Below are 23,207 nucleotides of genomic sequence, written 5' to 3'. Positions count from 1 at the left end.
CATGATCCGCCCACCTCGACCTCCCAAAGTGCTGGGATTACAGGAATGAGCCATAGTGCCCAGCCCATTCTTTTGTTACATGACTTTGTCTTGGCCTAACCTTCATACCTCAGCTCAGAATCACTTCTAGAACCTTCCTTGACTCTGTAAGTACAATCATGTTCTTTCTTACTTGGTTTCACAGAACTCTAAACATTTCTTTTTAGGTACTTTTCATGGTTTGATGTTTCTAGTTACTTGATGGACTTTTTAAGTTTTATCATTTTAATTTTGAAATTCTAAGGCTTGGAACCATGACACTTTTCCTTTACTGCTTAATCTAGCATCTCTTATATAATAGAAGCTCTTTAAATACTATTCAAAGTACAAACATATAGTAAATCTTGAAGAATTTTTATTGTGTTTGGATCTCAAAGGCACAGATTTGAGTTAAATATAATCTTTATTTTATGAAACATTATCATTGATGGATCTTCAAGGCATGTTGTTTATTCATTTCTTTCTCTCCTTTTATTCTCATACCTTTTTCCTACCTCTCTTTGCCACCAATGGCAATTTTAAAAATACATATAAGGAGAATCTTTTAACTAGACCATATATGATATATTATATTATAGTTCAGCAAATATCCTCTCCACTTTCTTGCACCTGGCTAGGCCAAGTGACTTGCTTTGGTCAACAAACATGAAGAACTGTGACATGGGAGCAGTCATTACATGTAATCACATGGTTAAGAAAAGTTCTCTTGAGATTCTGTTCTCACCATATGAAAAGCAGTCCTGGTTAGCCATGGGTCCCTGCAGAAGGAGATATGCGGACGAGACAGGAACCCAGCCAAGGTCAGCCAACTCCTAACTGCCTCACAGACCCATAAATAATAATATTGATCTTTACTTTTGTAAACCAGTGAGATTTTGGTGTTGTTTGCTAACAATTATGTTTGAAAGAAAAATTATAGATGCTACTATGTGGTAAAAAAAAAAAAAACTGTGTAATGGTATTGCTTTCTTTTTCTAACCATTTATTGAGCACTCAGTTCTTATATTTCATTCATTTTGCTACTTTTTTTTTTTTTTTTAAAGATGGGGTTTCAGCATGTTGGCCAGGCCAGTCTTGAACTCCTGAACTCAGGTGATCCGCCCGCCTCAGCCTTCCAAAGTGCTGAGATTACAGGCATGAGTCACCACACCCGGCTCTTTTTGCTATGTTTTAATCAAATCTTGCTGTGCCAGAAGTTCCCAGAATACTTCACACTAATGATCACAGCTGTATAGGAGTCTCTGAGGTATGTTAGAAAGTTCCTAATATGACAGATAATGTTCCTGACAATGGCAGCATTGTCTTGAATGCCTTTAACTTATTTGACTCTAGTAAAGATGGCTTGAGGTTGGAGAGAGAAGATGGGGTGGCGGGCTCTGCATTAACATGGTGAGTGGAACAGCTAGGTGTGAAGCCAAACAAGCTACAGCATTTAGCTAACCTGGTAGTCTAGTCAAAGGGAGACTTCAGAGCAAAATACTCAGGTCCAGTCCTTAGATTATAAACCCATGCTGAGAGAAGATCAAGCAGGAAAAATACTTCGTGGTCATGTTTCAGAGGCACAGCACCTTCCTGACATCCCTAGTACCTTATACTACTTCATTCTTTTCTACAACCTATGCTCAGGTTCCTGGACCTCTGATCTTTGCAAGATTTTCCAGAATGCAGGGGAAATGCACAAAGAGAAGGAGGCAGATCCAAAAATATAAATATGGACGACAGATCTCACAGACTTAAAGCATAAAAAAGACCAGAGTAAACATACAAAAATGATAGTTAATTTATGTTATTATTATGTGGTAGGCACCAAAATGACAGTATCAAATTCACACATAACAATACTATCCCTAAATGTAAATGGACTAAATGCCTCAATCAAAAGACACAGACTGGCAAATTGGATAAAAAGCCAAAACCCATCAGTGTGCTGTATCCAGGAAACCCATCTCACATGCAAGGATACATAAAGGCTCAAAATAAAGGGATTGAGGAAGATCTACCAAGCAAATGGAGAGCAAAAAAAAGCAGGAGTTGCAATTCTCATCTCTGATAAAATAGACTTTAAAGCAACAAAGATCAAAAGAGACAAAGAAGGATATTACATAATGGTAAAAGGATCACTGCAACAAGAAGAGCTAACGATCCTAAATATATACGCACCCAATACAGGAGCACCCAGATACACAAGGCAAGTTCTTAATGACTTACAAAGAGACTTAGACTCCCACACAATAATAGTGGGAGACTTTAACACCCCATTGTCAATATTAGACAGATCAACCAGACAGAAAATCAACAAGGATATCCAGGACCTGAACTCAGACCTGGAACAAGCAAACCTAATAGACATTTACAGAGCTCTCCACCCCAAATCCACAGAATATACATTCTTCTCAGCACCACATCACACCTACTCTAAAATTGACCAAATAATTGGCAATAAATCACTCCTCAGCAAATGCAAAAGAACAGAAATCATAACAAACAGTCTCTCAGACCACAGTGCAATCGAGTTAGAACTCAGAATGCAGAAACTAACTCAGAACCGCACAGCTTCATGGAAACTGAACAACTTGCTCTTGAATGTTGACTGGATAAACAATGAAATGAAGGCAGAAATAAAGATGGCTGAGGAGGGCAGATCACCTGAGGCTGGGAGTTCAAGACCAGCTGACCAACAAAGAGAAACCTGGTTTCTACTAAAAACACAAAATTAGCCAGGCATGGTGGCACATGCCTGTAATCCCAGCTACTTGGGAGGCTGAGGCAGGAGAATTGCTTGAACTTGGGAGGCAGAGGTTGCGGTGAGCCAAGATCATGCCATTGCACTCCAGCCTGGGCAGTAAGAGTAAAACTCCACCTCAAAAAATAAATAAAATGAAAACTTTATTGAGCTGATAAACTATATAAATTTGCATATGAGGGGCCATCATATACCAGACATAATTCATACAAAGAAAAGAATATCTAAATATATACTAGTAAAAAACTTTAATATAAAAATGGAGATTTTACAAGCAGATAAAGACTAAATATCTAAAAATGAAGAAAAATTAATGTGGCTTCATACTTTATAATTTATTAAATAATAAATAGTAAAACATTGTCTATACAGCTTCAAAGGAAAAAATTTTGATCGAAGACTCTAGTGGTCTATCAAGTTTTATATGTATAAGCAAAGAAAAGTGTCACATAAGAACATACAAAGTATATAGCCTCAATAAATTAAAGACATAAATAAACTAAGAAGTGCAGCAAATGAAGAGCTTAAGAGTTGATGGATCAGAATATAAAAGGAGGGTTGTAAACCATACATCATTTTAAACATGGCAGAATAAATAGCCGCTGTAAATATGCCTAGGAAATATAATTAAGGCACCAAAGATTATTTTTAAATAAAATGTACATGACTATTCAAAGAAAATATAATGAAAAAAAATTTAAAGAGTTAAAAAAGTGAATCATAAATAAAAGTCATACCCCCAATGACTAAGACTTATGAAAATTAAGAGTTTGAAAAGTAAGAAGGCAGCATCAGGAAACCAGAGGCCAGTGGGTTCCTAATCAACAGAACTGTGGTCCTTCCTTTAGGTTTCATCCTCCTTGCCCTGTCTGCGAAGGTTTTCTTACCATTCATCTTCACATGGAAAATGTCTTTTCATCTGTACCACGTCACTAACAGAGTTCCCTTCCATCTTGTCAGTCTTTCCTTTCTTTGGCTCTTTCCACTAATCAGTCCCTGACATATTCCCAAATTTTGAGAGTCTCTTTCCAGGTTTTTCTTTGATGATATTTTCATTCTTGGAGAATGTATTCACTCTCAGAGCTTGAACCTCTCTCCATTCGGGTAACTCCTGTGTTCACATTTCTTTTTTAAGATCTTTGCCTGATATTTTCTGCCTGATCCATCTCAGTCCCATAAATGCAACTGCATCTCAGTCCCATAAATGCATCCTGGCATCAGATCAAAGCAGCTGCAGCAACTCAATACCTATCAACTCAGGTCCTCCTCACAGAGTTTCCAATCTGTGTAAAGGCAACCTTAGCCTCGCCTCACCCTGCCATCTTCCTCCAGCCTCCTCCCAGAGTTAGGTTTCATGCACTCCTTGGTTTGATGACTGGGCAACAGATAAGCTTTCTGCCAGCCCAGGGTATCGTTCCCTCAGCCTCCATCCTCCACACCTCAGGCCGAGGGGATGGGGAGGATATAGGTGCCATTCTACAGATAACTGCACTTAGATGTTTTGAAATAATTTCAAATTTAATTTGTCCTAAAATTGACCTCATGTGTCAGGCTGTGACATAGTGTCTAGGCTGTGTTAGGCCTGTGTTTCATTGCAGGGCTGCTGTCCAAAGATAGCTGCCACCCACGAAAATGAAAGAATTGCAAAAGGACAAAGATAAGACCAGGAATTCTGAGTAGCTTAGCATAGAGGGTGTCACGGCTAAGAATCCAGGTCATGAGAAGTCAAGATACCCTTTCAGAGGGTGTGTTTCCATTTCCTCTGGCAAGACATTCAGAATAAAGGATATCATTTAAGCCAAAAGGGAGGTCTGTGGGCCTGTCCCAGAGAAAGCCTGTTACATTTCACTCAATTTTCTTGGAAACCTGTCTTGCTTAAAGTATATTGGGACCCAAGTCCTGTGAAGTATATTCTTATTCCCCACCCCCAAAATATGTAAATTAGTGATACTGTTAAAAAAACAAACAAACAAACAAACAAAAAAACTTTAGGCAAATTTAAGAGAGTTTAATTGAGAAAAGAAAAAAAAATGACTAGCAAATCAGACAGCCCTCAGAATCAAAGAAAATTCAGAGAGATTCTGGCACTGTCACATGGTCAAATATTCATGGGAAGAAAATGTGATGTGCAAAAACCAAAACTGAGATACAGAAACAGCTGGATTCGTTACAGCTTAGCATTTGCCTTAAACAAAGTTTAAACAGTTGGCCACCTATGAGCCGTTAAAGCTACTGGAATTGACTGAGACTAAGCTGTTGTTGCAGGAAAACACTACTAAAGTTAGTCTTTTTGTCTGTCTACCTGTTAAGTATGTGAGTATGGAGACCTTTTCAAGCTAGATTTTAGTTTTATTTAGTAATGCGTTATGGGATCTGAAGGACACTTTTATAAAGGTTGAAACAAATTTTATGCATATTTTCATTTATAACAAAAGAAAAATACCCCTTTAGCTCTGGTAACTATGACAGTTTCTAAATTAAAAGAGCATTATTTACATCAGCATTATTAATTCTAATACTGATTTCACGTATTATTAATAATATAACCATTTTTCACTCAACCTTCCTTTTTATACCTGTTTACACTTTCAAATCTAATTATATCCCATTGCCATTTTAAAGATCAAGCCCCAACTGTTTCATGCTGTGCCTTCTTTCTAATTAAGTATTTGAGACCAATGGGAGTCAGGCTGGGGCTATATCACCTCAATTTTCACAAGCTGACATTCACAGTAAAAGTAGATCTTGATGATTTCCCTAACAGCTTTGATGTGAAGGAAAACAAAACAAAACAAAACAACTCTGAACTATGTATACTCCCTCCTCATGCTCCTGGGGGAGAAATCATAGTTCGTATCAGCTGATCTCCGACGGAGTTTCTGCTACATTGCTAGCAACAATGTAAATCAATACAGGATAAGAACACAAGCCAGTATGTGGTGAGTCATGAAAAATAGATCAGTAGTGATATCAAGTGAAAATGATACAGAAAAATGCAATCTATCAGGAAAGAAAAATGCAATTTTATAACACTCCTGGTACTGAATAGTTTTAACTATGGCACACAAAGCCAGCAAGCATCAAATTACAGATAAGGATGGCTGTTGCTTGCTTTCTACTGTTAATATGCCCCGACTAATAGATTGTAACAGAATGACTATTTGTAGCATTAAACATTGGGAGAGGACATCCATAATTACATAGCATATTGTGTAACATCATGACATTTGAATAAAACACAGGCATACATCATAGAAAAGAAGACCTGGCCATCTTTTTTCGTTCTCTAGAGATCACCAGAAGTATCCTTGAATGACAGATGGGTATTAAAATCCCTTTGGAAATAATTCCTCAGGTAGCTCATCTAAACTCTGAAAGGCTACAATAGTTCTCAAAAGAGGGAAATAAAATGCTTCACAGTTGTAATGATTTTCTCTTTATAAATATACTTTCTGAAAAAATATAGTGAGAATACTAAATATTTGCAAACTGATTTTAAAGTCCAAAGTTATTAAAATTGCAAGAATTTTTATGGAGCATATCTATCTCATAAATCAGTATCGAAGCCTGAAAAAAAGAAGTCTTAAATGTCTACATAATTCTCACAATATTATATACACATATGTATATGTAAAAATAAAAAAGTTGGTCAAAATCTCTCATATTATACATGTTCCAATTACTACCGTACTTTAAACAAAAACCTTATAAATTCCTAAATACATAAAATGTAAGGATTGGTACAAACAATGCTTTACTTCTTGGAGATAAAATGAAGATGAAACATAAACTCTATTTATCCCAATTATTTCCCTCACATACTCACAAAGGACACTATTCTGTCACTATTTAACCCTGTTCCCAAAAATCTCCTAATAAATGCAGTTTCAAAAAGAACGAAACTAGGCAAAAAAACATTATAGCTCCAGTTTCGTTTTGTCAAATTCAGAATGAGACGTTTCTGGTGAAAATAAATAAAAGGTTAGTCATTTTTAATTTCCAAAATGATCCCTCATTCACTATTCATGTCTCATGTGAGCTTCATAATGTCAATGCTGTCCCAAAAGCAAGGCAGAAAAAAGGGATCCTCTCAGCTTTAATTCAGTAGGGAGAAAAGTTCCTGGAAGATGTTTTTCCTCCATGTGGAGCACTTCAGTTTTACCAAACATGTATTTTACACATCTTAATTTATATTCAACAACAGTGCTCTCTCCAGCTTTCAGAGATTTTCTAATTTCTCTGATCTTTCAAAAAATTTCCTTGTTGGCCGGGCGCAGTGGCTTACGTCTGTAAACCCAGCACTTTAGGAGGCTGAGGGGGGTGGATAACAAGGTCAAGAGTTCAAGACCATCCTGGCCAATATGGTAAACCCCATCTCTACTAAAAATACAACAATTAGCTGGGTATGATGGTGTGCACCTATAGTCCTAGCTACTTGGGAGGCCGAGGCAGTAGAATTGCTTGAACCCGGGAGTCAGAGGTTGCAGTGAGCCGACATAGCACCACTGCACTCCAGCCTGGTGACATCTCAAAAAAAAAAAGGAAAAAAGTTTTGTCGTTGCTATTTTATAGTTTAAAATGAGTGGTCCTCAGTTAATTCAAAAGAAACAGAATGCCTTGAAAATGATGTGGTCAATCTCTAGAAATTAAAATTATTGCTTAATAATAGTAATACTTAATATACGTGGTGGCAGAAGTCTTGCTGAACATATATATACATCAATTATTTAATTCTCATGGCCCTTAAATGGCCAAACTAAGGCTTAGAGATACTAAGAATTTTTTCCAGGGTCAAATAAAACTTTATTTCTGAAAATATGGCACATTTTGTCAATCCTGAAGAATACAGAATAAGCATTTATTTATTTACCTATTCAATTATGCAACAAACGTTTTCTGGCAGACCAGTAAGTAGCAGGCTAAGAGTTAGACATGGGAATACAAAACGAAATAAATTTTGATTCCTGCCCTCAAAGACCTTACATTCTAGTTTGGAAGAGAGACTATTAAATAAACATACAGTGTTAAGATAGATACTTACAGCCTCAGTGGTGGCATAGTATCCCCGAAAAGTATGAAATTGAAACTATTTCCTTCTAATTAATAAACATTTATAACAGAGTAGAAAACACTTGGCAAGCCTATCCAAATAATACTTATTCTGTCTTTATGGTATCAACATAAAATAAGGGTAAAAATCAAGTGTAATATTTTTTAAATAATTATACAATATAGTAATTCCAAAAATTTTCATGGAATTGAGCTTTGATTTAGAATTTGTCTAGGTGCAGCCAAATGGCAACTATGCTCATTTAAGGGACACAACTGGCAGCTATGATTCAAAGGCTCAATTCTGATCATGGCTGTACCAAAAGACTGTCGGTGTTCCAAGGAGCAAAACTGAGTCTGATAAATATATCCTCAATAGCTAAAATGAATATACTCGATATTTCAACTGAATGACTGGCATCCACTTTCTATCTAATGAAAGGCCAACATCAATTATTAAATGCTAAAAATCACTACTGGGAATGCAAAACTAAAAACCTCTTCCAAAGAAATATGACACGTAAGTCTGGCAAATTTCTTTAAAAGAGCTTCAGAGTGTAAAAACAGAGCTTGTTCTCTCAATAAATACTTTCTATTAGTAATTTAACTTCTTTATAGAACAGACAACAAAGCAAGACAACTTTTTGCACATTGGTGGATGTGCTCTGAATGCCAAGCCAGGCACCACAGTCATTACCACCAAAAGGGAAGTAAGAATTTCACTGTCTATAGGAAGACTTTGAGGTCTGTCCCGTGTAGGTGACCAACAGCGTTACTTTTAGTCTCTCATCATTAATGCCATTAGACTCTATGTTAAATTATGTGCTGATGAAAATTTCTTAAAAATGTATGTTAGTATTGTGTTTGCTTACAGTCATTAAGTACAGAATATTATAGTTTCTATTTATAGTTCTGTCTTTTCCTTAAGATTATCAGTTTCTTGAGACCAAAACTGGTTATCACAATGACCAGTACATAGTTGGTGCTAAAAACATATATGTTGAATAAAATTGAATACACATTCCTAATTTCAAAGTATATTGCACATGTTACAATTTACTTAAAAAACAGATAAATTGGCCAGGTGTGGTGGCTCACATCTGTAGTCCCGGCACTTTGGGAGGCCAAGGCAGGAGGATCACAGGGTCAAGAGATTGAGACCATTCTGGCCAACATGGTGAAATCCCATCTCTACTAAAAAATACAAAAATTAGCTAGGCGTGGTGGCGCATGCCTGTCGTCCCAGCTACTCGGGAGGCTGAGGCAGGAGAATTGCTTGAACCTGGGAGGGGGAGGTTGCAGTGAGCCGAGATCCTGCTACTGTACTCCAGCCTGGCACCTGACGACAGAGCAAGACTCTGTTTCAAAAAAAAAAAACCTGACAAATTGCCAGTTTCACATTCACCATCTTTATTGATGAGCTCAAGTCTATGAAATTTTGCCTATCATATATGCCAAAACACAATAAAGCAATTTCAAAGACATTTTAACACACCTAAGAAAAGGAGCTTCTGAATTAATGGTCACCACTTTAATGTTAACATTAGTATATTTTGATTCCTTATAGTCACAATAGAGCTTTTAAGACTTGCCCAAATTGAAGCTGAAAAATGTTATGATGCTATTCACCTTTAATTAAAAGTACAACATTAAGAGAAATACTATTTATATTAGCAATAGAAAACAAAATTTCTAAATCACTTATAAGATTCAGCTTATTTTATTACTCTTCTAAAATAGTTCATTTAGCTTTTATCTGTATTTTTCTAAAATTAATCAGCCACCAACTTATAGTGTGACCCCACTCAAAGAAAAATTTAAATTATTCATTTCTTAGGATAACAAATAATTAATATTTATATAACAATCATGTATTAATCAAAGCATTTTTATGTTTATCCTATTAATTCTATATAGTATTTCATCACTTCTGCTATAATAATATTTTAATTAAAAACCTTGTCTTGAAAGATAATTTGGGATATTCCAAAAGAAGTAAAGTTCTGTATGAAAAAAGAATCTGTTATTTATTTTCTATAAGCAACCTTAAACTTTTTAATTCACCAAAATAAACACATTCAATATAAGTTGTATGCGATATGTTCATCTGGAGTTTGCTAATAAAATAGTCATATATGCATACAATGGAAAATACGTAACTTTAAAACATCTAAATTAAGTGAAGCTTACAAATGGAGACAATTCTTTTCACATATATTTAAAATTGAGATAAATTAGTAAATTTGAGCATTCTAGAAAAACAAAAAGCATATTCCTTATTTTCCTAGGCTCATTTAAAAGTGATTTGAAATATGCTGTGTACCTGTGGATGAAATAAGCAAAATAACATAAAATGTATGAATAAATAGAGTGAAATTCACAGAGACTACTTTGGCTGTTTGTGATTGAGTCATTTGTGAGTTTTAAGGATTTTTCTTAGTACAGTTTAGAATATTAATCTACTTACAGGAGGGTCTGCATCTTCAGCATAAACTGTTGTGATAGGTGTACCCTTGACTGCATCTGGAGCCACCATCCCTTTGTATATTCTTTTACTAAATACAGGAGGATAATCATTCATATCCTGTAAAACACAATTAGGGGTTCAGAACTTCAGTTGCAACCAGGTTAGGGATAGTTACTAGATTGACTCCCACTCTTCATGTCACACAGCTCATTTGACACTGCCAGCCTTCCATTCTCTCAGTTCCATTACTCTCACTTCAGACTGGCGCCTCGGAGGAAACTGTCAGAGTTCTCATGCAATATTAATGTGTGGATATCAACTGAAGGCCATTCCACTGGAATAAAGTCTTTCACCCTCAAAAACATACCTTTTGGAGACTGGAGTGACCCTTGTATTTTTCTGTAGCTTACTTCTAATGGTATGAGGTAAAATTTTAATATTTGTAAACAAGTAAGAACAAGTTTCTTAAAAAGCCACATTCTTTGAAGCAGAAGTAAAAGATCTATTTTTTAAAGTCCTTCATATGTTTTTGTAGCAATGTAAAGTGTTTTATATACTTAGCATAATACTGTGATTAGAACATTTCAGATACTATCTTTTGCTGCCATTTTACACGATAAAAGGAGATTTTCTCTGCAGTGCACTACAAAATGGCAGTAAAGATTAGATATATTTATATGTAGAAAACAATGTTAATTTACTGAAATTTTTTGAGAATTTATGCATATCTTATTTTATTTTTCCAATTTGGCGATATATATACATTGTTACTCATGTAGTGCCAAGTTCATTAAATAAATAGTTATCAGTTATTTCCCACTTTTATAACCCAGTGCCAGACACTGAGTATACTGTTGTGACTCAAGAAAAAGATGTCTTTGTCTTTGTGTCACTTAACTGCCATTAAGATAGTCAGAATATTGATCTGCAAACAGGCTAGTGACTTTGACTAAATTAATCTACTTACTTGTCAGAGCTAAAATAATAAATCAAGTCCCCTGAAAGCAACCATTTTTTCTGAATCATCTTATCTTTCATGAAGAATGGTATATTATGTTTTTTCTATAAATAATGCTTATTAATATGGAAGATTTATTTATTTATAATAGTTTAATAATCCTTATACCCCTACAGTGTTTTGGGTAGCATGGGTCAAACATATTTGAACTGAAAGCTAAATTTGTTAATTATATTTGTTCTTCCTCCCCAGGAAACATTTTTCTCACTTGCTATTAAAAACAAAATTTTAAAAATCTACAGGTTCTTTGATATTTGTTCAGACACAACAATTTTCCTGTACGGTATCAAGTTGGAAACACACAAATTAATCAATTGTAAACTTCTCCTTTTGGAAAGAAGTCAGAATAATTATCTCTTACTATCAAACAGTGCTTCCTTTTATATTCACCATAGAGTTGAGTTCTGAGTAGTCAATATGAATAAACCTGCATATTCTAATAGGAAGAATTGAACTGTACACAAAAGTGAAAAATAAAAGATAACATTTCTTATGTTTTGGCCTATAGTATTCACAATTTCTTATATGAAAAAGATTTTTTTAAATAAATTACGGACTTTAGAATCTGAACAAGTAAATGAACCAAGAATCTTTATAATGAAGACTGTGTAGGATATTGATCTTTAGGCTCAATGTAGGGGGTAAAGAAATAAAACATTAGCATGCAAACTTTTTAATGCTCTTTCCAAGAGTGCCAATTAACTTAATGAGTGGATGTGATAACTAAGGGTGTGGAAATGCTTTAACACCCCTAAATTGATTCCGAAGGTTAGAAAAGGAGCCTAACACTGCAATTTTTTCATACATGAGTTTCCAATGAGCTCAAAATGTTCTTACATATTTTATTCTTTATTACTCTCAGGGGAAACTTAAAACCTTAATGTCACAAAGTACTTTTTGGAAAATCTGATTATTTAGAAACCAAAAAAGGTATATACTTTTCCAATTATGTCAACATAGATGTATACAGTTTTTAACACAATGGACTTTTTATTTGCTTGGGAAGTATTCATTGGATTCACTTTCTAACTTGAATGTACAGTGGATTCACAAACTGATTAGATGCACACCTAAGGCTGTAAGTGACTGTAGCCTATGAAAAGACTGGTTCTCCTCCCTCTTTATTTTCTACTGACAAGATGAAGAATAAATTAATGTAGTTATTGTAGCGGTATTTCTTTTTATGACATGTTGTACATACTTTGGGGTTATAATATTTGATTGTGGCTAATTATACCGCCAGTTGCATATAGTCTTTCCACAATGCATTATTTCAGAAGGAGAAATGTATTGAAATGCAATGCCAACAAGTATAATCAATAGTTCATTATATTTATGCTCAGGGACATCTGAAGAAAAATGTACATAAATCTGCTTCTGTACAAATGTTCTATTTTCTAAATTAAGGATATGCTCAGCACTCCAAAACTATGCTCTTTTCTGTTGCCCATTATTCCACTAGAGGGTAGTATTGACAAAAAGAAATATTTCCTCTTCTGTACTCTAGTTATAAATTGTATCATTAAAACCCATAATGGTTTGTTTCTTTTGGTTAAAATTTTTCTTGGTCTCAAGAAAAATTAGTTTCAGTGCTTCAAAAGAGTGTTCTGAATGTTATGTTTTACAACTTGAAAACATTATGGTATTTTTTAAGACAAAATTTAAAAAATGGCTATACCAATAAAGCTTGCATTTTGTTTCCATACATCAAGCAAATAAAATTATACCTGAAGGTATAGGTAGTTAACAGGAGAAAAGCTATGTTTATTTATTTTCTACATTAAAGTCTGTAATAATCACAGATACTATTTCTACTTTAGCAGACTACCAAGAAGATTCAAGGAATCTTTTTAATGAGCATGCCAGGAAGATAAGAACTTGACATTAAGTTTGTAAATTTAATGACAAGTTGAAGTTCCACACACCAAAAAAATAAAGAGAAAAAGATGATAACATTTTTGGTTTTCTGGAATGACAGGCAAAACCCCATAGAACAGGGCTTATTTAGAAGATAAGTAGAAAGTTCTAACTAGTTAAAGATTGATCATCTTTTAAAAAATGATGAATATGTAGCAAATGCCAGCCCTTACTATATGAAAGCTAATGCATGCCCTATGAGGAGACACAGACAGCATAAGCCAATGGGCAGAATGACTTCAGTTGTTTCTGTAGTGTGGTCTACTATTAGCATTGTCCTTGCTGAGCTCTATGGCTGCCTTGCCCTCCATAATGCCTTTAGGTTTATGGAACCGATACATCCTTTTACGTGGAAGGGTGTACAGTTGATTGCTTGCCTGTTACCAGTGCTCTTTTCCACTACTGACACTTTAGAGTTGCTGTTCCAGTTGCTGTTTCTCGTATTTCTCGTATTATTTACATTCTGCTGTTCCTTTTTCCTCTCTTAATTTCTGGATTGTCTCCTTGTCTTTACTGACTTATTTCCCTATTTGTATGCTTCTGTATATAGAGTCCTTAAAGGCCACATGTGCAGCTAAACAAAATATTTGATATTTTTACTGCCAAGCTAGGCATATTCACCACAAGCTGACTTAGCAGGCCATGGGCCATAGGTGAACATTGGTGGTAGCCTGGCAGTCTCCCCAAGGGTCTACGATAGTTGCACAGGGTAAGGCTCCTTTCTGCTTGTGGAGAAGGACTATTTGTCATAGGTTGAGTACCTAGTCAGTCACAGTACAATAGAACATCAAGTAGAATTCTAAGGTTTTTGACTTCAGTCCTTGGCTCCTAGAAAGCACCTTTAGACCTGTTCAGGACCTGGGGGATTTTGCCACTCTGAAGCGAAAGACACAGGCCTGGCTGGCTTTGCCACTGCTGATTATAGAGACTCATGGACTTGAATAAACATAAATGGCAGCCAGAGTGGTTAAAGCAGGTATTAGACAAGACCCAGTGCTTTGCTGGCTTTAGGTATGAACCAGTGCATTCCTATTGGTGGTGTCTACAGTGGTGCTGTGTCACCCCATCCACAGCTCCAGGTGGCTCCAAACAGAGACACTCTGTATGAGAGAAAGTAAGGGAGAAGAATAAGAGTTTCTGCCTGATAATTAAGAGAATTCTTCTGGATCTTATCCAAGATCATTAAGGTAGTAAGAGTCTCCAAGAACCACAGTATAACTGGGCTTGGGGTGCCTCCTAAAGCAGATACAGCTTTAGTAACACCCAAATCCTTTAAAAGATCTGAAAAGTTTTCCAAGTAACAAATACAAACAAATCCAAACTGTGAAGACTACAATAATAACCAATTCTTAAATGCTCAGACACAGACAAACATCCACAAGCATGAATATCATCCAGAAAAACATGAACTCACCAAATGAACTAAACAAGTCACCAGGAACCAATCCTGGGGAAACAGAGATAGTGACCTTTCAGACAGAATTCAAAACAGTTGTTTTGAGAAAACTCAGAAAATTCAAGATAACACAGAGAGGGAATTTAGAATTCTATCAGATACATTTTAAAAAGAGATTGAAATAATTTTAAAAATCAAGAAGAAATTCTGGAGTTGAAAATTTGATTGACACCCTGAAGAATGCATCAGAGATTTTTAATAGCAGAACTGACCAAGCAGAAGAAAGTTAGTGAGCTTGAAAACAGGCCATTTCAAAATAATCAGAGGAGGCAAAAGAAAAGAAGAACAGAAAACAATAACACTTGCCTACAAGATATAGAAAATAGCCTGAAAAGGGCAAATCTAAGAGTTACTGGCATTAAAGAAGAGACAAAGATAGGAGTAGAAAGTTTATTCAAAGGAATAATAACAACGAACTCCCCAAACCTAGAGAAAGATATCAATATCCAATTATAAGTAGATTATAGAACTACCAGCAGATTTAACCCAAAGAATACTATCTCAAGTCATTTAATAATCAAATTCCCAAACGTCAAGGATGATCACAGGATTCTAAAAGCAGTAAAATGAAAGAAACAAATAACATACAATGAAGCTTTAATACATCCGGCAGCAGACTTTCCAGCAGAAACCTTACATGCCAGGAGAGAGTGGCATGATGTATTTAAAGTGCTGAAAAAAAAAAAACAAAAACCTTTTATTGTAGAAGAGTATATCTGGTTAAAATATCCTTCAGACAGGAAGGAGAAATAAAGACTTCCCCAGACAAACAAAAGCTGAGGGATTTCATCAATGCCAGATCTGTCCTGTAAGAAATGCTAAAGAAAGTTCTTCAACAAAAAAGAGAAAGTTAAAGAGTAATAAGAAATTATCTGAAGGTACAAAACTTTTAAACTTTCTGGTAGTAGTATGTTCACAGGAAATAGAATAATGTGACACTGTAACTGTGGTGTAAAAATATTCTTATAGAAATGGAATAGAATATCTTTAGTCAAATAGACTAAATCATGAAACAATCAAAAATAACTACAACTAATTTTCAAGACATAGACAGTAAATAAAGTATAAATAGAAACAACAAAAAGTTAAAAAGCATGGGGATGAAGTGTGGAGTTTTCCTTAGTTTTTGTTCTTGTCTGCTTTTTAATGCAAACAGTGTTTTTATCAGCTTAAAATAATGGGTTATAAGATAGTATTTGCGAGCTCAGTGATAACCTCAAACCAAAAAACATACAACAGATACATTAAAAAATAAAACGTAAATGAAATCATATCACCAGAGTAAATTACCTTTACTAAAAGGAAGTTAGGAAGGAAAGAAAGAAGGAACACAAAACTATCAGATAACCAGAAAACAAATAACAAAATAGAAGCAATAGATCCTTGTTATCAACAATAACATTGAACGTAAAGGGATTAAATGCTCTAATCAAAAGACGTAGAGTAGACAAATGGATTAAAAACAGACAAGATGATCTGTTCCCTACAAGAAACACATTTCATATATATATATATATATATATATATATATATCTCCCCAAACAAAACTAGCTGGAGACTTCAACAACCCACTTTCAGCACTGGACAGATCTTCCATTAAAAAAAAAAAAAAAATCAATGAAGAAACATCAGATCTAATCTCCACTGTAGAACAAATGGATCTAATAGTTATTCATAGAACACTTCAACCAACAGCTGCAGAATACACATTCTCCCCAGCACATGGATCATTCTTAAAGACGGGCCATACCTTAGGTCACAAAGCATGTCTTAACACATTCAAAACACTGCAACAGAAGAAAACTAAAAAAAAAATAACAAGATAAATTTTGGAAATTACACCAACATATGGAAACTAAACAATATGCTAATGAATAACCAGGAGTCAATGAGGAATTCGAAAACTTTCTTGAAACATGTGATAATGAATATACAAAGTACCAAAACCAATAGGATATAGCGAAATTTGTACTAAGTTGGAAATTTATAGCTGTAAGTGCCTACATCAAGAAAGGAGAAAAACTTCAAATAAACAAAGCAACCTAATGATGCATCTTTAAAAACTAGAAAAGAGCAGACTGAAGCCAAAATTAGAAGAAATGATAGAGATCAGAGTATGAATTTAAATGAAGAAAATAATATAAAAGATAAATGAAACGCAAAGTATTTTTTTAAGTTAAATAAACTTGACAAACCTTTAGCCGCATTAGCTACAAAAGAGAGAAGACTTTAATAAATAAAATCAGATATGAAAAGGAAAGCATTAAAACTAATACTGCAGAGATTTAAAGGTTCATTAGTGGCTACTATGAAGAAACATATGTCAATAAACTGGAAAGTCTAGAAGAAACGAATTCCTAGACACATACAACCCACCAAGATTTAACCATGAAGAAATCCAAACCATCAAACAGACTAATATCAAGTAACAAGATATAACAAAAACAAATATCAAGCTATAATAAAAAGTTACCTAACGAAGGAAAGCCCAGAACCTGATGGCTTTACTACTTAATTCTAACAAATATTTAAAGCAGTATTAACACCAATCCTACTCAAACTATTCCAAAAAAATAGGAGGAGGAAACACTTTCAACCTCACTCTAAAAAGATACAGATATAATAATACACTGATACCAAAACTAGACAATGAAACATCCAAAAAAGAAAACTATATACCAATCTCCTTGAGGAATATTGATGCAGAATTCCTCAACAAAATACTAACAAATTCAGCATCATATTAAAAAGATCATGAATCATAACCAAATGAGATTCATCTCAGGGATACAAGGATGGTTCAATATATGAAAATCAAAAAATGTGATATATCATCAATAGAATGAATGACAAAAAAAGATCATTTCAATTGATTCTGAAATAACATTCAATAAAATTCAATGACCTTTCGCGATTAAAAACCCTCAAAATCTGTGTACAGAGGGAACATAACTTGACATGATAAAAGCTATATGTGACAGACCCATAGGTACTCTCATATTGAATGAGGGAAAACTGAAGACCTTTCCTGTAAAATAAGAAACACAACCAGGATGCCTACTTTCACAGCTATTATTCAACATAGTGCTCAAAGTCTTAGCAAGAACAAACAAAAAAGAAAACAAAATAATGGTCATCTAAATTGGAAAAGAAGAAGTCAAATTATCCTTGCTTTCAGATGATACAATCTAATGCTTAGAAAAACCTAAATACACACACACACACACGCACACACACACACACACACACACACACACACACATACATTAGAACTGACAAATTCAGTAAAGTTGCAGGATACAAAATCAACCTGGAAATATCTGTAGCATTCTATACGTCAACAGTGAACAGCCCAAAAAATAACTCAATAAAGTAATCTTATTTAAAATATTTACAAATAAAACCAAATTCCTAGGAATTAACTAAGGAAGGGAAAGATCTCTACAATGGAAACTATAAAATATGTATTCAAGAAAATGAAGAGAACACAAAATGATGAAAAGATATCTCATGATCATGGATTGCAAAAATCAAAATTGTTAAAATGTCCATACTACTCAAAGCAATCTACAGATTCAAGCAATCCCTGTCAAACACCAATTACATTCTTCAAAGAAATAGAAAAAAAAAATTCCAAACTGCATATGAAAGCACACACACAAAAAAACAGATAGCCAAAGCTATATTAAAAAAAAAAATCAAAACTGGAGGAATCACATTACCTGACTTTGAATAATATTATAGAGCTATAGTAACCAAAACAGCATGGTACTGGCATAAAAAATACACATAGATCCATGGAACAGAACTGAGAAACCACAGATAAGTTTATACAAGTACAGTGAAGTCTTTTTTGACAAAAATGCCAAGAATGTAAACAGGGACAGAACCGTTTCTTCAATAAATGGTGCTGGGAAAACTGGATATCCATATGCAAAAGAAGAAGTTAGACCCCATCTCATGCCATGTACAAAAATCAAATCAAAATTCATTAAAGACGTGAAGCTAAGGCCTCAAACTATGAAACTACTGAAAGAAAACATTGGGGAAACTCTCCAGAAGATAGGACTGGGCAAAGATTTCTTGAGTAATACCCCATAAGCACAGGCACCCAAAGAAAAAATTAACAAATGGAATTGTATCAACTTAAAAAGCTTCTGCACAGCAATGGAAAGAATCATCAAAGTATAAGAGACAACTCACAGAGTGAGAGCAAATATTTGCAAACTACCCATTGGACAAGGATTTAATAACCAGAATACATAAGGAGTTCAAACAACTCTATAGGAAAACAGCTAATAATCCGATTTTAAAATGGGCAGAAGTCCTAAACAAAATTTCTCAAAAGAAGACATACAAGTGATCAACAGTGACATAAAAAGGTACTCAACATCATTGATCATCAGAGGAATGCAAATCAAAACTACAAGGAGACACCATCTTACACCAGTTAGAATGGCTTTTAACTAAAAGTCAGGCAATAACAAATGCTAATGAGGATGTAGAGAAAAGGGTACCCTCACATACTGTTGGTGGAAATGCAAAGTAGTACAACCACTATGGAGAACAGTATGGAAGTTCCTTAAAAAACTAAAAACAGAGTTATCATTTAATCCAGAAATCTCACTACTAGACAGCCCAAAAGAAAGGAAATCAGTATATGAGAGATGTCTGCACTCCTATGTTTATTGCGGCACTATTCACAATAGCCAAGATTTGGAAGCAACCTAATTGTCTATTAACAGAATAATGGATAAAGAAAGTGTGGTACTGATACAAAAGGGAGTACTATTTAGCCATAAACAAGAATGAGATCCTGTCATGTGCAACAACATAATTAGTGAAGGTTAAAAGTATACAAGACAGGCATTTTCTGGAGTCTCTCAGCAACCAGTGGGTGATATTTACTGAGCCATGGGAGAGATTCATTACTACTTAGGTATACTATTTTTAACCCTGGATATGTACATTTTCGTTGTTTTCTCTGGTTTGAATCTTTACAGGAAATATGTTACATCTTAGTCCTAAAACTCTAGAATAGAATTAAAGATATTTTGTCCTGCTATCACCAAGTTTGGTAACAAATATAAAGAACACACTAATTAAGAATTTTAAAATGCAGTATAGAATAGAGGGAAACATTTGAAAGACATACTTCAAAACAACCCCAAGAGAACAATTAAGAAGTTGTAAAAAAAAAAAAAAAAACAATATTATATCTGACCATACACCCAGATTTCAGTGAACCAGTAGCTGGTTCACTGAAATTATCATTTATTCAAATTCCTACCTCCACACAAAGGAATAATATGTATGGTGTAAATGAAATGTCCAGAATTTCTGTTTTGTTTGAGTCTGGGACAACCTCCTGGTCTCTCAAGTATCAGCTTTTCTGATGAAATTAAGGGCAGGACCCTATCAATACTGTCATGGTGGAGCATGGGTTGCATAATAACCGCCTCTCAGGTGTCCATGGTTTCACAAATGCTGCGTTGGTACCAGGCATTGAGTTTTCATATAGAAAAGCTATCCTCTTAATTCTATTCTACGGGGTGGGAATATTTCTTTCTGGAGAAGGAAACTCCTCTGAAAGGTGGAAATCTTAGCTCCATTTTTCAAGACCCACTGTATTTAACCATAATCTCAACCCTTGTTACAAGGTGAACTTGATGATATTTCATTTCTCATCCATTCACTCCTCCCTGCCTACTCCCACACCTACAAGCTAAGACAGGCAAATATAACCAAGGGTGAATCTAGCCTCCTTTCTTCACAGAAACATGTCTCCCTCTCTCCTACTCCCAGGCAACCATTCTATCCAAAGTTATAATGAGCAAAATGACTTGGGTCATCTGTTTATCTTGGACAAGTTCTTTATACTCCTTATAATGTTGCCTAGTATCATATACCATATACATATTCAACTTTTCTGATTCATATTCAGTTTTCAGTTTGCTGTAGAACAGACCTTTTCCTTCTGTATACTTTCTATATTATGTTACAACACAGACTCTAAGACCAGGTTTATATTATAACTTGGTTTGTAAAGCTAGATATTATTCTGGATCTTTATTTTTATTTTATCTAGAATTTTTTTTTCATTTTCCAGAGATTTGCTTATATCATCTAATTTACTACCATCGCAGATTCAGTTCTTTTAAATATTTAGTATATCTAGAAACATACAAGAAAAACTTCTACAAGTAAAATACACAAGAAAATGTCTAATATATACAAGAAAAAAGCCTTTTTGCGTTAATGTTCTATAAAATCTTTGTGAGAAAAATGTATGTTATTTTTATGATCATCATTGGTTTTGTTTTGGGTTCTTAAAGCTTGACAGTAAGAAAGCTGTGTATCAAGAAAGGTGTCTTGATAAACTATTTTATTTCTACTGTAGAAAATTTTTTTTTCCAAATAATACTTGAATTTTCCCATTCTCGCTCCAGTTTTAAACAGGTTTGATAGACTAGACATTAAACACTTTATCTTTCATTTTTCCTCCTGTTTACGAAAGAAATTATATTTCTGCTCATTTTGAAAACAAGAGCTTCAATATGCTTTCCTGTTGTGACTTTTTGGGTCCAAGTATCTACTAGCAAATATCATGCAATTCTATTATCAACAAAACGACTTTTCAGTACTGCAAGTAAACAGACCAAATATGGACAATTTGAAAAGCTGGTAAAGACTACATTTGTAGAGAAATGAGAATCATACACCATTTTTCTTTTCAAATTAAAAAAAAAAACAAGGATAAAATTGTATGGGCCTTAGTAGTATATGGTAGTATATATTAGAATTTTAAAGTTCTATTTGTGATAATCTCCACCCTGAGTTATCAGAAAAGAGGAAAGCAAGTATCAGTCTACATTTGGGAGAATTTCCTACAAATTTTACTATCCTTAGATCAACTTGGAAAAAATAAAATGGTACATATGTCTAGAGTTAAATGTTAAGTTTTGCTTTAAGTGTAAAACAAATAGGCAATGACTTTGCATGAGTCAGGAGGCCTTGACCAAAGGAATGGTTTTACTTCGCTAAATAAGATGAAGCAACTGAGACAGCACAAATTAGCCCAATACTCCGCTCTATAAGGAATAAGTTATCTCATCGGTGAGCAATTTCTTTCCAGCTGCTGTGTAGAAGCATTAAGTAATATTCCTATATTGAAATAAAGGGATGGTGAGGCAATATACAGAACTTTTTTAGAGGGTTCAGTTCCAGATACAGAATGAGGGTTACTTAATGCATATCTTGCTTTGTGAGTTGATAACATAATTTCACTACCCTAACATTTTCCTATCGAAATAAGCCAAGCAAATACATCCAAACTGAATCCAGAGCTGCCAAATCAGAGTCTGAGTGTTTATTCTAACTGTCTATCATCAGTCACATCCTCATCAGAGAAAAGGCCATACCATTTGAGGATCTATTTTTCAATCTCGGTAGAATAGGGGAAATGTCATTAACAGCAGGTCTTTTTTTTCTTATTTGTCCAAAACCACCAATAAATGAATTATTTTTCTATTTTTAATGTTTTAACTGTTCATTCTACCAAGTCATATGTGTAGACAACAGTAAACCAAGGTAAATTTTTCACCTAGTCCAGAAGACATTTTGCTTTAATCAGTTGATTTAGATCACTCTCCCCTTAGTATTTTTCATTTGCTTACATATCCTGGCATCTTCATAACCACCAAGGTTGTGTTCCCTAAATATTTTTGTAACAGATTTTTTATGTTATAACACAATAGTGTGACAAAATTATATTTTAAAATACAATACAAATCAAAGCCCTCTCCTCAGGCTCTTTATAATTTTGACTCGTCCCTTGATTTTTTTCCCAGACCACTAGAGCACTGGCAATCATTGCCTCAGGAGAAATATGAAAAGAGAAATCGAGTTACCTAAGAAAATATTTTGACAGTTAGGGTTCCTATTTCCAAAGAAAACTTAGTACTAATGTTTTAATTTCCAGAAATAGACATTTCCTATCTCCTGAAATAGATAAATATCTTAGGACAGAAAGACACAAAAATGGAAGAATTAAGTATATAGACATGTGGACCCCTGAGAAATAAAGAACCCAGATCCTAATAAAACTCTCCTACTAAGTTTAGGGCATCTGAGGATGGAAGGAGCTTACAATCTCCATTCCAAGATAGTTTAGAGGTGGCGGCAGACAGTACCTACAGAAGAAACAGCATCAACGTGTGTGCTAGCAGATAATCCTAGGTAAAGTGTAAAGACAAGACAGTGGAAGAGGTGCGGGCCAAGAGCCTAACGAGAGTTAGCTGGTGTGTGTTGGTCTCATGGAGAAAACAAAAAAAGGCTGGTGAGTGGACAGTAGCTCATGTGAAAAATCCAGGTGGAGATGCACTGGAATTCATCAGGGAAACAGCATGACACACAGAGAACAGAGGAGAGCAAGACAGGACAACTGCCCACCTTTTCCAGCACAGAGCCAGAGGAGTCCTCCCCCTGTAGGGAAACTGTGAGTGAGTGAGTCCCCAGA

The 23,207-nt window shown here is 34.6% G+C and overlaps 1 protein-coding gene across 1 annotated transcript in view; it reads right to left on the bottom strand.

Moving 5' to 3' along the window:
* Positions 1 to 23,207, bottom strand: part of PCDH15 (protocadherin related 15) — a 1,717,060-nt gene that overhangs the window by 145,182 nt on the left and 1,548,671 nt on the right. The window contains exon 29 of the mRNA XM_074382505.1: positions 10,299 to 10,415. Within this exon, the coding sequence (XP_074238606.1) occupies positions 10,299 to 10,415 (117 nt within the window). The remainder of the gene's footprint in view (positions 1 to 10,298; positions 10,416 to 23,207) is intronic.

The sequence above is a fragment of the Saimiri boliviensis genome, chromosome 12 (genome assembly GCF_048565385.1).
Source record: "Saimiri boliviensis isolate mSaiBol1 chromosome 12, mSaiBol1.pri, whole genome shotgun sequence".
Classification (NCBI taxonomy): Eukaryota; Metazoa; Chordata; class Mammalia; order Primates; family Cebidae; genus Saimiri; species Saimiri boliviensis.
This window is presented reverse-complemented; position numbering and strand designations above follow the sequence as displayed.